The sequence below is a fragment of the Aspergillus candidus genome (assembly GCF_002847045.1).
Source record: "Aspergillus candidus strain CBS 102.13 unplaced genomic scaffold BDW47scaffold_8, whole genome shotgun sequence".
NCBI lineage: Eukaryota > Fungi > Ascomycota > Eurotiomycetes > Eurotiales > Aspergillaceae > Aspergillus > Aspergillus candidus.
Window position 1 is genome coordinate 43,691 of NW_020194013.1, and position 11,377 is coordinate 55,067.

The following is an 11,377-nucleotide window of genomic DNA, read 5'->3' on the forward strand; positions in this document are numbered from 1 at the left end:
ATAGCTTTCACCCCTTCAAACCGTAGGTTAAATAGACCAGTGCCCCATGCATAACCCCAGCACGGGCCCAACTTTAGGTAAATGTCTCACAGATAGTATATTTCAACGAAGATTGAATTACAAATTCCCCTCGGGTAAGACAAGACCACTTCATTATCAAGTACCTTGTCATCACTACCAGTGCCTGTGCCATTGTCCACTGAACACTCGAGTATCTAATTAGCTGCCATATTCTGAAACCCTCGTTATACTGGCCAGCTAAACATGGTAGCAGGTGTATGCGACTGGTAGTATCCCGAGTCATAGTCATATCTAGATCAGTATATACTGCGATGGCTTTGGGACCGAGCTATGTGCTAATTCGCCTGGACCGATTACAATTTGGCTCTTGGACATGAATAACCACAGATCCTGCATGACTGTCACACACATATACATACTGATTGTTGTTGCCTTTGTTTCAGGGGTATATGAATGGAGGGAGAGATCAGGATGCAGGTCTGCCACTGATGATTAGCCGTCATCCTCCGGTGAGTTATGAAGCTAGACTTACGCATTAATGCCCAGGGATTCAATATGCATTTAAATTAGTCTTGAGCCTGGCTTTAAATACACCTATCCTTCTAAGTTCACTTTGTTAGGGCTGTTGCAGACAAAAAATCCGCCTGCTTTTTTTTTTAAGGTAGTGATGCAGAGTACAAAAACTGATATACAATAACAAGGCAAGATGGCCGAGCGGTCCAAGGCGCTAGGTTCAGGTTTACCTGACCATCACAGTTCTACGGAACTTCCTAGTCACGCAAGTGGCGTGGGTTCGAATCCCACTCTTGTCATAACTTTTTGTTTTTTTGCACTCTCTTTGGCCAAGTAGATTTTTCGGTTTGATTTCACTCGGACTGAAAATCTTTCAAGAGCTTTTATGATAGACAAATTGGTGGTAAAGTTGTTGTTTACTATTGTCGACGCACTTGAGTGTTAATTGATATTCATTCTTTGTGACCTCGCCTGGTGCAACACCTAACCCCAGAATTGTTCATGTCCTCGTTACATTGAAGCAATAAAATGTCCTCAAGTTAAATCCCAACCTCCAGCCCTTATGACGGGTCCTTCAGACTCTCCGTTGCTTCTCTCGTTAGCAATAATCAACAGCCTAGCGGTGGACATCTTACCCTCTAGGTGGAATAGAACATTCGACTGGTAGTTCTTGAACATTTGCGCCACCAGCTCGACATTCATGTTCTGAACATTGACCTCCTGTACTACATTAGTATCAAGGCCAGCGTAGCCAGTAGACGAATTGTATACCTGGAGGCTTTTGTTCATGACCATTACGGACTCATTGAGTTTCTCCTAGCAGGCGTCAGTATAGCGCCAAGACTCCGAGATAACGTGCTGCATACGATATTGTTGATAATTCGCGAAAGAAGCAGGGCCTGCTGCTGTTCGTGTGGGCTCTCCTGGAGAATCTGTTAGCCGAGAATATTGAGATTTAGCCTATCGGTGGTAGTGCCTTACCATTTTTCGAGGTATGGGGTGTTGTTGGTATTGGTGATGTTTGTTGTTGCGATCCTCTAATTGATAAGGATAGTCACGTGAGAGAGAGTCAATGGGGTGCTGGGATTGATCAAGTAGTCTTCTTTTCTACCGTCGTTTCTGAGTGAAATAAAATGTATGTAAATTTTAATCCTAGGTTTACTATCAATTACTTACAAGTTGTCTAGTTTCCTGATCTTTTCCCTGGGTACTGGATTCAGACATACTGGTAGTGACAGTTTGCGCGCTTACCTGATATCGCCCCAGATTTCCGACCGGCGCCCATCACCGGACTTGAACTTAGATCTTTGGATCCCCGTCGTCCTCAAGCTCCAACGATCGATAATCAACGCCCGACCCCATATTGTACGTGAAGCTATCAAATAATATACCGTACCATCATGGCACCCACTCCCCAAGAAGCCGAAAGACACCAGGCGCTGCTAGACAGCCTAGACATCGCCCACATGCCACGTCCCTTCCGCAACCCAGCATGGCGGCCGTCCCAGCGTCGCAACAAGAACGTGAAGCAGCTCATCTCCGAAAACTCCCGCAAAGAAGCCTCCGTGATGGCGACGCAAGCCAACTCCGGCGCAACCACCCCCCTAGCGCCCACCACCGACGGGAGCCAGACCCCAGCTGAAGGCGCCGGGCGGAGTTCCAACATCGCGCAGGCCGCGCAGAACCTGTCCACGCTGGTGCTCGAGAAGAATGCGAAGGCGACTTTCCAGACCGGGCCTGCGGTTACCTACACGAACATCGAGTCGGCTCCGTCGTTGAGTGCGTCGCAGCAGAGGCGGTATTGCGACATCACGGGCTTGCCGGCTTCGTACACGGATCCGAAAACCCGCCTGCGATACCATGATAAGGAGGTGTTCGGGGTGGTGAGGACGCTGGGCCAGGGTGTGCCGGAGAGCTATCTTGAGTTGAGAGATGCTCATGTGGTGCTCAAATAAGGCAGATATTTTTGCGTGCAAGGTTATGTTTTATAAGACTGATGGGTAATAAATAGCATTGGTAAGTTACGTCGGTTGGGATTGCATGGAAACAACAGTCTGATTCGTTGAGATAGATGCTACACTCTATGGAATCTACGGAGTATGTACGACCAACACAGTCAAGCGCTTCCACCCACCTGCCCCTCTCGAGACAGGCTCAAGGAAGTGCTCCGGCTTATTCGTGATCTTATATGAGAGTCATTCTTCGCCTTGTGCCAGAGGCACGCGACTAATACCGACGCTCCACCGACAGGAACATCAGTTACAGCATCTCTGGAGATGCTGTCGCCGCGGCGGGTGTCATCGAGATGACAATTGGGTGATAGATAGTATATGATATGACATGACATAAATGAGGTTCAACGCTGCATCGTATGCCCATCCACTGGAGACCCTTTTGCATTGTAAACTGCTTCATTGTGCAGTATCAAAGTTGTGTCTTTGTATCCAGCCATGATTATGTCATGACAATGAACATATCCGTATGTGCATTAAGTGCAATCGGTAGATGGGTGGCGTCATTATTCCCAAAACAACCTGCTATCCTAGCGACAGGATAAGGATAAGGGAGGAATTTGAACCGGCCAAAGCAAATTAATAGGAGTGTGCCTTGGCAGCCAGACCGCCATCCGAAGCGGGCCTAGCGTCGCCTAATCGCAAAAAGGGAACGTGGCAGAATCGACACCGCACGCCGCAGCCGGAATGGATTAAAGAGTCGCCTGCTTGTTTATTCGCTTCGTTTGGGTTTGTTTGGCCTTTTTTGTGTTGATTTGACAAACTGCACACCTGATCAGAAGCTAGCGATTATTTTGCCTGAGCTTGCTAATACGTCTGCTGTCATTGTTGCGTGGACCCCGTTGCATGACACGTTCCCTATTGAGAAGCCGCTACCTTTGATCGTCGTTCGGCACAGCCTCGGAGCTACGACAGATCTCTCGAGCCTCGACGCTGTTGACATCTCATCTGGAGACCTCAATTCTGTCTACACAAATACTTTGAAACCGTGCTACTATGCCAACCATGTGGTTAACCGACAATCAGAGTAAGTCTTTCCTCCCGTCGCACCGTCAGGTCGCTAGCACATGCGCAGCAAACACAGGACTAATCGCGACATCTACAGAGATCGGTGTCATCTTTTGCTCCGCGGGTAGGTGATGTAGTCCGGAGATCAGCATAGCAAACCAGGAGCAGTACAAACGACTGACGGCGAATTGCACAGGGGGTATATTCCTCTGCGGAGGAGTGGTGATGTTCTTCGACCGGTCAATGTACGTTTGACCTCCCCCTTTCCAGCGCATCAAATGCAAGCAACCAGATCGCTAACGCGCGTCTCCTCCCACAGGCTCGCAATGGGAAACGTACGCTCCACCGACCCAAAGAACCCCTCGTAGATAGATCTCCCACTAACCCAACGCCAGATCCTCTTCCTCATCGGCCTGACCCTCATAATCGGCGTCGAAAAGACCTTCGCCTTCTTCTCGCGCCGCCAGAAACTCAAAGGCACAGCCGCCTTCGTCTTCGGAATCCTCCTCATCCTCTTCCGCTGGCCGCTCACGGGCTTCCTAATCGAGCTGTACGGCCTGTTCATCCTCTTCGGCGATTTCCTGACTACGATCGGCCAGTTTGCGGGGAACATCCCCGTTGTGGGGCCCTATATCCAGCGCACGTTGGAGATCTTGGCTGGCGGGAGGAGTAACGCTGAGCTGCCTGTATAGTTCTGGAATCTAGTTTCTCGTATCTTTCACTGCAGAGCTTAGGGTGTTTCTTTTTGGATCATGAGATTCCGCGGATGAATTTATGTGTGTATATGACTATGCGAGCTTTGTTGTTATATGTCGGTTCTCGACTGGCTGTATTCCCGGTCCTAAATGGTTCGTTTGATTGACTGATTGCTGGATTGGTTGCTTGCATGGCCCGGTGTACGATGGTGCGTGCATTAATTGCCTGTCTAAGCGTGAGACAGGCTGGGACGGGATAAACGTGGTATAATATGCTTCCAGATATAGAATTTGTAATTACTAATGATCGTATATGTTTATACGAACCGATCTTCACTATATCCATTCTTGGACCTACTTTTCAACTCTACTAGAACCGATAAGCGTTGGTCTTACATCGAGTCCGGTTTCACGAAGACTAGGCGTTTCACTCTTGCTATACCCACCCAACCCTGCTAAGGTAGATAGAATAACATCTCTCAATGCCACCGAAGGAAGCCAAATCTCAGTCCAACACGCGCACCATCCCCACCTTGACCTTCTTCAACCACCACCAAGAATCTATCCTCCCCAGCCGAAGCACGAGCCGCCAACAAAGCGTCAGACACCATCCGCGGGGCAAGCTTCAACAGACCTCCGCCTGTCAAATTCCCATCTCTAGGCCTGATAGTTAAATACGGAGCCTCACAGGCGCACGGACCCAGCATTTGGTCTACGAGCGGTTGAAAGGCGTAGTACCTGTTCCGGAGGTGCTGGGGTGGACGGAAGCTGAGGAGCAGATATTTATTTACATGGCTTTGGTAGAGGGTGAGACGCTGGAGCGGAAATGGGGTGGTTTGAGTGAAGGGGAGAGAGGAGGGTGTTAGTAGAGAGCTCAATGGCATGGTCAAGGCCTGGAGGGCTTTGAAATATCCTGATCGGGGTCTTTATGTGGATAAGTGATTTGAATCCACTGCAGGGAGAACCACGTACATATGCTGAATCACACCAGGAAGTCTGCACAATCAACCGCTGAATGACATCTTCCTCCACGATCACCAAAACCTAGCCGGACCCTTCCACGGCGCCAACGCCATCCAGGAGTTCCACGACGGCTGCGACATCGAGATCGACGGGCAGAGTTTGCCCGTGGTTTTCACACACGCCGACCTCGCACCCCCCCAATATCATTCTATCGTCGGGACCGAACCCAACGGTAGCTGCTGTCATTGACTGGGGCCAGGCGGGGTGGTATCCTGCTTACTGGGGGTATTGCAAGGCGAGGCGGGTCAGGCCGAGTCCGGAGTATTTCGACGACGACCTGGATGAAGAATGGAATGCGAAGTACTTGCCGAGTATTGGGGATCCGGTTGGTGAGGAGAGTGTGTATCATCCTTGGTTGTGGTTTGTTTTGTCTTAAGGATTATTTGTGGTAGATGGGGGATATAGCTTATGGTTCTTTTATGTATATTCTGGCTTTTGGGTCATGGGCATGTATGGTCGTGGTAATCTCAACCAGGATGGATATGTTTATTAAGTACGGAGTATGAATGTGGTAGATCCGCTCCAGGGTGTATTGTGCCCATCTTGTAGTCTGCCTCGGGCAATGGTCATTCATCACGTTTGCTCTTTGCGCTGTTTACCTACAGTATATATTTCGATTTGTCTCTGCGTGGTTTTTTTTATTAGATTCTATCCTTAGATGATATTACCAAATCTCACAAAAGTCCAAGTAGTTAATAATGTCATGGTTGCTTCTTATTGCACATATCTACGGGTTATGATAGGACACCAGATGAAAATGGAAAGGAAAAAATAAAAGGAAATCGGACAGGAAGAAAGAGAAGAGAAAGGAGACCGCCGTCGTGTTTTGTTTCAGTTAAACCGATATTGGCGCATCTAATCTCACCCCCGATGCAGATCACGTCGCGTATTCTACTGCATCTATTTACCGCCCCGGATGTAGTCGCCGAGGTTCTCGACAACGGTGGCGGCGTTGGGGGTCTGTACGCTCTCGCCGTGGTGGGCGACGAGGATGGCCGAGGGGGTCTTGACGATGATGACACCCTCCTTGCCCTGCGGGTAATTTTCCGTTAGCTCCGTGTTATATTCGTATTGCCATGATTTTCGTTGTTATTGTCTCGAAACCGTTATGGCGTGATAAGTTGTGTGCATACCTTCTTTCCGTATACGGAGGTGCCGTCGGACCGGATGACGACGAACTTGTCTCCAGCGAGAGTGACACCGGTGCCAAAAGCGCCGGCGGGGTTGTCATAGGCGCCCTTGAGGCCGCTGAGCTCCGAAGGGGAGAACTGTGGAGAGTTAACAGCGGTCGTGGGGAGGGGGCGCGGTTGGCGGGACAGCTTGCGTCGGAACCCGGGGAGAGGTGGGGGATTTCCAGGATTCATACCGTGTAACCAGGGGTGGAAGCCTCCACGTCGGAGAAGTCGTAGCTGACAATGGCGGCCTTGTCAAACTGACCGGATCCCATCAAGCTGGATGATCGAGTAATTAGAAGATGTGCGATCGGGGGTGGCTATGGAGGGGCGCGAATGGCGGAAGCGGGGTACGGGTAGTATTAGGGGAGCTGGGTCAGACGGTACCTGGAATCGACATAGCCTGGAGGGGGGAAAAGAGAGCATGTTAGCATATACTTGGATCCAGAAGGTCGATCTCATATCAGACCGTCAAGTAGGACAGGGGAGAAGGGCAGTACCTTGCCAAACAGCAGAGTGCTGACCCATGATGACGGATGAGGGTAAACAACGGGTAGATTGAAATAGGGGGATGAGAGGAGAGGTGGAGGGGGAGGGGGAAAGTAATGACAGGAAACTCTTTTAGAGTAATTAAATAGGGTCGGAGAAGAGCGACTGGAGGAGAAAAGGTGGTGTGGAGGAAGAGGGGAAGAAAGAGAGAGAGAGAGAGATTGGGAGAGAGAGAGAGAGAGAGTAGGAGGTAACTAAGGTGGGGTGTTGTTCTCTCTCTCTACTCGCTCTCCGACCAGCACCGCCAAAACCTCCAGTTGCCCCGCCAAAAAGTCATGTATCATCAATATCAGTCTCCTTATTGCGTCGCCGATTCTTTCCCATCACATCGGTTGGGTTATTCTTATTGATCCTATTTGATTAACATATAATATATATAATCCTTCCATATCCCTCACCAGATAATCATCCTCAAATCAAATTGTTATGCTGGTTAACGCATTCTACTCCATCTCCGTATCATGACAAAGTTAAGAGAAGCGGTGGAGAGTCAACAGTGTTGAACTCCCTATCTTCTCTTTCTATCTAGGTATTATTGATTTTTTCCTTTTTAGCCAAAGCCCACTAGACAATCGATGCTCCACTCAGCTGGATTTCTTTACCGCCTGTTTGACTGTCTCTCTCTCTATACCCGATCTAGATGAAGATTATGATCTGATTATGAAGAATAATGATCCGGATGACTATTCAGCATTAGGATTCCCTCTGCTGCCTGAAACACCAGGCAGGACTGTCAGGTGGTTGACCCTCCCGACGCTTGTCCGTTTGCGGCAAATCCGCTTCTTCAATTCAATTAAATCGATTCTCTTTCGATTTCCTCTCCATCCTTCTCCCGGATCGTGTGGAGGTCGTTTCATCGGATGATTCTTCCCATCACGTATATACCATGCCTATCCTGGAACGCAGATCATTTCCAGTCCACGGTCCCGGTTCAGCCGCAACCCCGACCTCGAGATGTGGAGGAGATGATGTCGTTGGACAGGGGAGAAACCAAAAGAAACCAACACGTGCTCTGACCCTGAACCGGGCGCCTAATGGCGTGAGTATCTAAAGAAGACATGGTCGTTGAAGGTGTGGGGTGGATTGATGATTCGTGATTTGGGTTCTGGGCACAGAGCACCAAATACGATGCCAACCCATCAACACGATTGCTCACAGACCACGAGGCCCGACCCTGAAGGATAATTGATATCTCGAGTTGCACGGAACAGGGGTCAAGTCCCGTTGGGTGCGACCCTGATGGTTGACGACTGGGTTCCCATCGGGGTTTCGATGGATTCCTGAGCGAGGCCGTCCCATCTTCGATCATTGGTCGGTCTGGCCCGGTTTCAGGGTGGGTGAAACTAATTAATCCAAATATCCCAGCCCTGATACCGTTCTAATCCTTGGTCTGGCCACTGGCGGGACCCTTTCTTGGCCCCGTCAGGACCGTCACCCATGGCTTGAAAGTCAGGTCAAAATTAATCATTCCGCGACGCTGGATGTTCATTTGCAGCCGCCGAAATAAGCATCTCGCCTGAGTTTCTATAGCGCTGACTCGACGCCTCCTCAGCCGACTCGCGATTACTCCAATCGCTGGGTATGATGCTTGCTCCCAGCGTTTGCGATCCGCGGGTTTGGTCTCAAGGCTTCTGGGCGGCGGCAACAATTTATAACCCGCCTTCTCTGTTGGTTGTCTTGCGCCTCGTGAAATCTACATTAATCTAAAAAGAAAATCCTGCACTAGGCGACCCCTGTTCCTGTCTCAACTAGATACAATATCTTGCGACTGATGCTCCACACTATTTGTCGCATGGGTGGCCCCTTTTAAATGTAGTGGTTTTCCTTTCTCTTGTCATGCGTGCATGACTCTTGTTCTTGCTTTGATTTTGGGTTTTTGACTTTTTTTTTGATTTTTTTTTCTTTTTAATTGCTCTGAATCAGCCGTCTTTTGAGCCTTCTGGAAGGCTGTCCGTTCTCTTTGGCTTGCTGGTAAATCTATGATAGAGTCTATTCGCCCGTCGGCGTCTTCCTTTCTTTCTGACCCCCTCTTTTGATCCAATTTGATTCCATTTCTTCCTCTTCCCCGCAAGAGTCGCTTTATCCCGAAAAATCCCTATCCCCAGATCGCGAATATCCCCCGTTTGAATTGCATAGAAATGGCGAGGGGGATGTTTCTGGGAAAGCCGCGTCCGTCGCCGGTGACGGATGATATCTCGAGCCCTGTCTTCAACTATACAGACGCCTTCCCCCGCAATGATCTTCGAGAGGTCAGACATGGAGCCAAAAATGGCCGACCTGTGCACCAGAAACAGTGGGATTTCCACCGCCCTATGACATCGGACGGGCAGCAACAACAGAAGAAGGCTCGAGCACCCGGTCAGGACTTTGATTTCCGGATTAATATCCCTGCCCCGGAGGCGGCGTCCACCGAGCCCGACAAAAGATTGAACGACAGCATGATCGGAATCGCGCTGGGTAGCCCTCGACTGGTGGAGTCGCAGAATATCATGTCGCAAATGCAGGAAAAGGCCATACAAGCCAAATCGACCTCCAAACAGCAAGCAATGCAGCGGAAACCAAGCAAGTGGAGGAAGATTGGGGGGTTATTCAGGGCAAAGACTGCAATGACACCTGCGAAGCAACCTTTCTACCAGGTCCGCCTCAGCACTGAATGGCCTTCCCAGGGCTCTACTCACTCGATTGACTACCAGTTCCGCCCGAACGAGTCCAAGTCCCATATCCAATGTGCCCTTGAGACCAACCCCATCTCGAACACCGAGGTCTGGCCATGCTTGGCCAGCGGTCAAGCGCAGCAGAATGATGGTGGACAAAGCCTACGGCCGGGTGCGAAACAAGCTGGAGACACGGAGTCTTTGCTTACAGTAGACATCCCAGACGTTCAGATGGAGCGGTACAGCGTCATGTTTAGCGGTCTCCTGACCCGTGAACCATCTACGCGCAAGAGGCGTAGCAAGACGTTGGAAGATGTGAGGCCTGCCAACACTGTGGTACAGTATCTGACCCTTGAAAACCCGACCCATATTAAAACGTCATTAGGAGCGCTCCATCTCCCCAGAACTACGTCCTCCTCCCCGACGACAGACGACTGAAGCGGCCCGATCCCGCTCCAAATCTCCCAGTTTCTCTCTTTTCCCATCCGTTCAACCCAACCGATCATCGAAAGTCCCGGGATCCACCCTCCCCCGCGAACCCAGCCCTTTACACAGAAGCCAGTCATCGCTCTTAGAGTCGTATCGAGAAAATCCACCGATCCAACCAAGGCAGCCCTCGCCCACACCGCGCAGTTCACCCCAGAAGGTCCCTGTTTCTCACAAACCACAATTTTCGGAATCGTCAATCCTCACATTTACATCCCTGGAGGAAGCCGACGACAAGATTATCCTCCAGGGTGTCAAGCCTGTGCAAAACACCAAAGACGAACCCGCATGGGAGTTTGTAAACAAGAACCCAACACCAGCAACTAAGCAGGAAATTGGCGCTACGCTCAAAGTCAATACACAAGAGCTGCCCCCCCCAGAGTCCGAGGACATCAACTCCGCCGCGTCGTCGCCCATCCTCTCCCCTCTCTCAAGCGTCACCGCCAACTTGACGACCTCCCCGTCCGGAGGCTCCAAGACAGGCATCTCCCCATCCGTGGCCTTCAAGCCCGCTATCTCCCCATCCGTGGCCTCAAAGCCCACCATCTCCCCATCCGTGGCCTCCAACCCAGGCATCTCGCCAGCCGGCTCAGCCCGAATGCCCCTCGCCGACGACAACGACAGCGACAACGAAGACCCCGAAGTAGACTTCGACCTCGACAAAGACACGGAAGCGCTAAAGCCCGAGCAGCTGCCCATCCCTACAGTGGAAGTCTCCATCGCCCGATCGGTGTCCGTCTCCCGGGGCAAAAAGCAGATCATAGTACCTATCGGCCCGCGCGCCGATCGTCTCAACCCAGATGAGAGATTGGTTGACCGCAAGGCCCGCATGGTTCGAGTGACTGATGGGCAACATGGACACCGCCATGGGAATTCCCAGGATGTGCGAATTGAGATGGCGTGACCAGCCTTGTTCATTCATTCTTTTATTCATTTTATATCTTTCTTCTTCATTCTTTGGTTCATTTTCCTGCGCGGAGAGAAGACAACGACTAGATGTCGTCCTGCCCCCCCACTTTTTTTTGGAATATCTTTTAATACCAGCGCTGGTAGCTAGCTATTCATTCGTCTTGTTGTTGACGACGTCGATCTTTGTCCGCATTGCGATCATTCCTTTCTTTTTTCTTTCTTTTGCCTTCTTTCCATTATTTATATTCTTTCTCTCTTTTTCTCTCTCGCACAGTCTCTATATTTACTTTTACTATGTTCATGGTCTAACTTAACGACGGTGGCTATCTCATTCA

General features: G+C 50.2%; 5 protein-coding genes and 1 non-coding gene across 6 annotated transcripts; 4 read left to right on the plus strand and 2 right to left on the minus strand.

Annotated features, from left to right (window-relative positions):
* Window positions 1–721: 721 nt before the first annotated feature.
* Window positions 722–833, plus strand: BDW47DRAFT_t38. The gene has a single exon. It is a non-coding gene; the product is annotated as a tRNA-Leu (tRNA).
* Window positions 834–1,094: 261 nt separating this feature from the next.
* Window positions 1,095–1,758, minus strand: BDW47DRAFT_123431 (DASH complex subunit DAD4; the record flags this gene model as incomplete). Its single annotated transcript, XM_024816049.1, has 5 exons — window positions 1,095–1,123; window positions 1,170–1,254; window positions 1,306–1,350; window positions 1,401–1,457; window positions 1,711–1,758. The coding sequence occupies 5 exons, from the start codon at window positions 1,756–1,758 to the stop codon at window positions 1,095–1,097; spliced, it is 264 nt and encodes an 87-aa protein (XP_024674420.1).
* A 95-nt stretch (window positions 1,759–1,853) lies between these two features.
* BDW47DRAFT_101061 (uncharacterized protein) lies at window positions 1,854–3,039 on the plus strand. Its single transcript, XM_024811586.1, has 2 exons — window positions 1,854–2,550; window positions 2,606–3,039. Exon 1 carries the CDS (start codon window positions 1,935–1,937, stop codon window positions 2,487–2,489), a length of 555 nt encoding a protein of 184 aa, XP_024674421.1. The 5' UTR covers window positions 1,854–1,934; the 3' UTR covers window positions 2,490–2,550; window positions 2,606–3,039.
* Window positions 3,040–3,249: 210 nt separating this feature from the next.
* BDW47DRAFT_101062 (Got1 family protein) lies at window positions 3,250–4,535 on the plus strand. Its single transcript, XM_024811587.1, has 5 exons — window positions 3,250–3,573; window positions 3,652–3,678; window positions 3,751–3,799; window positions 3,874–3,889; window positions 3,950–4,535. Exons 1-5 carry the CDS (start codon window positions 3,543–3,545, stop codon window positions 4,244–4,246), a joined length of 420 nt encoding a protein of 139 aa, XP_024674422.1. The 5' UTR covers window positions 3,250–3,542; the 3' UTR covers window positions 4,247–4,535.
* A 1,637-nt stretch (window positions 4,536–6,172) lies between these two features.
* pfy1 (profilin) lies at window positions 6,173–6,972 on the minus strand (the record flags this gene model as incomplete). Its single annotated transcript, XM_024814840.1, has 5 exons — window positions 6,173–6,304; window positions 6,406–6,540; window positions 6,639–6,723; window positions 6,832–6,847; window positions 6,945–6,972. The coding sequence occupies 5 exons, from the start codon at window positions 6,970–6,972 to the stop codon at window positions 6,173–6,175; spliced, it is 396 nt and encodes a 131-aa protein (XP_024674423.1).
* Window positions 6,973–8,717: 1,745 nt separating this feature from the next.
* Window positions 8,718–11,229, plus strand: BDW47DRAFT_87477 (uncharacterized protein). Its single transcript, XM_024820094.1, has 2 exons — window positions 8,718–9,983; window positions 10,033–11,229. Exons 1-2 carry the CDS (start codon window positions 9,132–9,134, stop codon window positions 11,035–11,037), a joined length of 1,857 nt encoding a protein of 618 aa, XP_024674424.1. The 5' UTR covers window positions 8,718–9,131; the 3' UTR covers window positions 11,038–11,229.
* Window positions 11,230–11,377: the final 148 nt, after the last annotated feature.

Coding starts and splice junctions, on each gene's coding strand:
- BDW47DRAFT_101061 (XM_024811586.1), top strand. CDS start 1,935: ATGGCACCCACTCCCCAAGAAGCCGAAAGACACCAGGCGCTGCTAGAC.
- BDW47DRAFT_101062 (XM_024811587.1), top strand. CDS start 3,543: ATGCCAACCATGTGGTTAACCGACAATCAGA. Junction 3,574..3,651: donor GTGGTTAACCGACAATCAGA/GTAAGTCTTTCC, acceptor CGACATCTACAG/AGATCGGTGTCATCTTTTGC. Junction 3,679..3,750: donor TGTCATCTTTTGCTCCGCGG/GTAGGTGATGTA, acceptor CGAATTGCACAG/GGGGTATATTCCTCTGCGGA.
- BDW47DRAFT_87477 (XM_024820094.1), top strand. CDS start 9,132: ATGGCGAGGGGGATGTTTCTGGGAAAGCCGCGTCCGTCGCCGGTGACG. Junction 9,984..10,032: donor TGAGGCCTGCCAACACTGTG/GTACAGTATCTG, acceptor AAACGTCATTAG/GAGCGCTCCATCTCCCCAGA.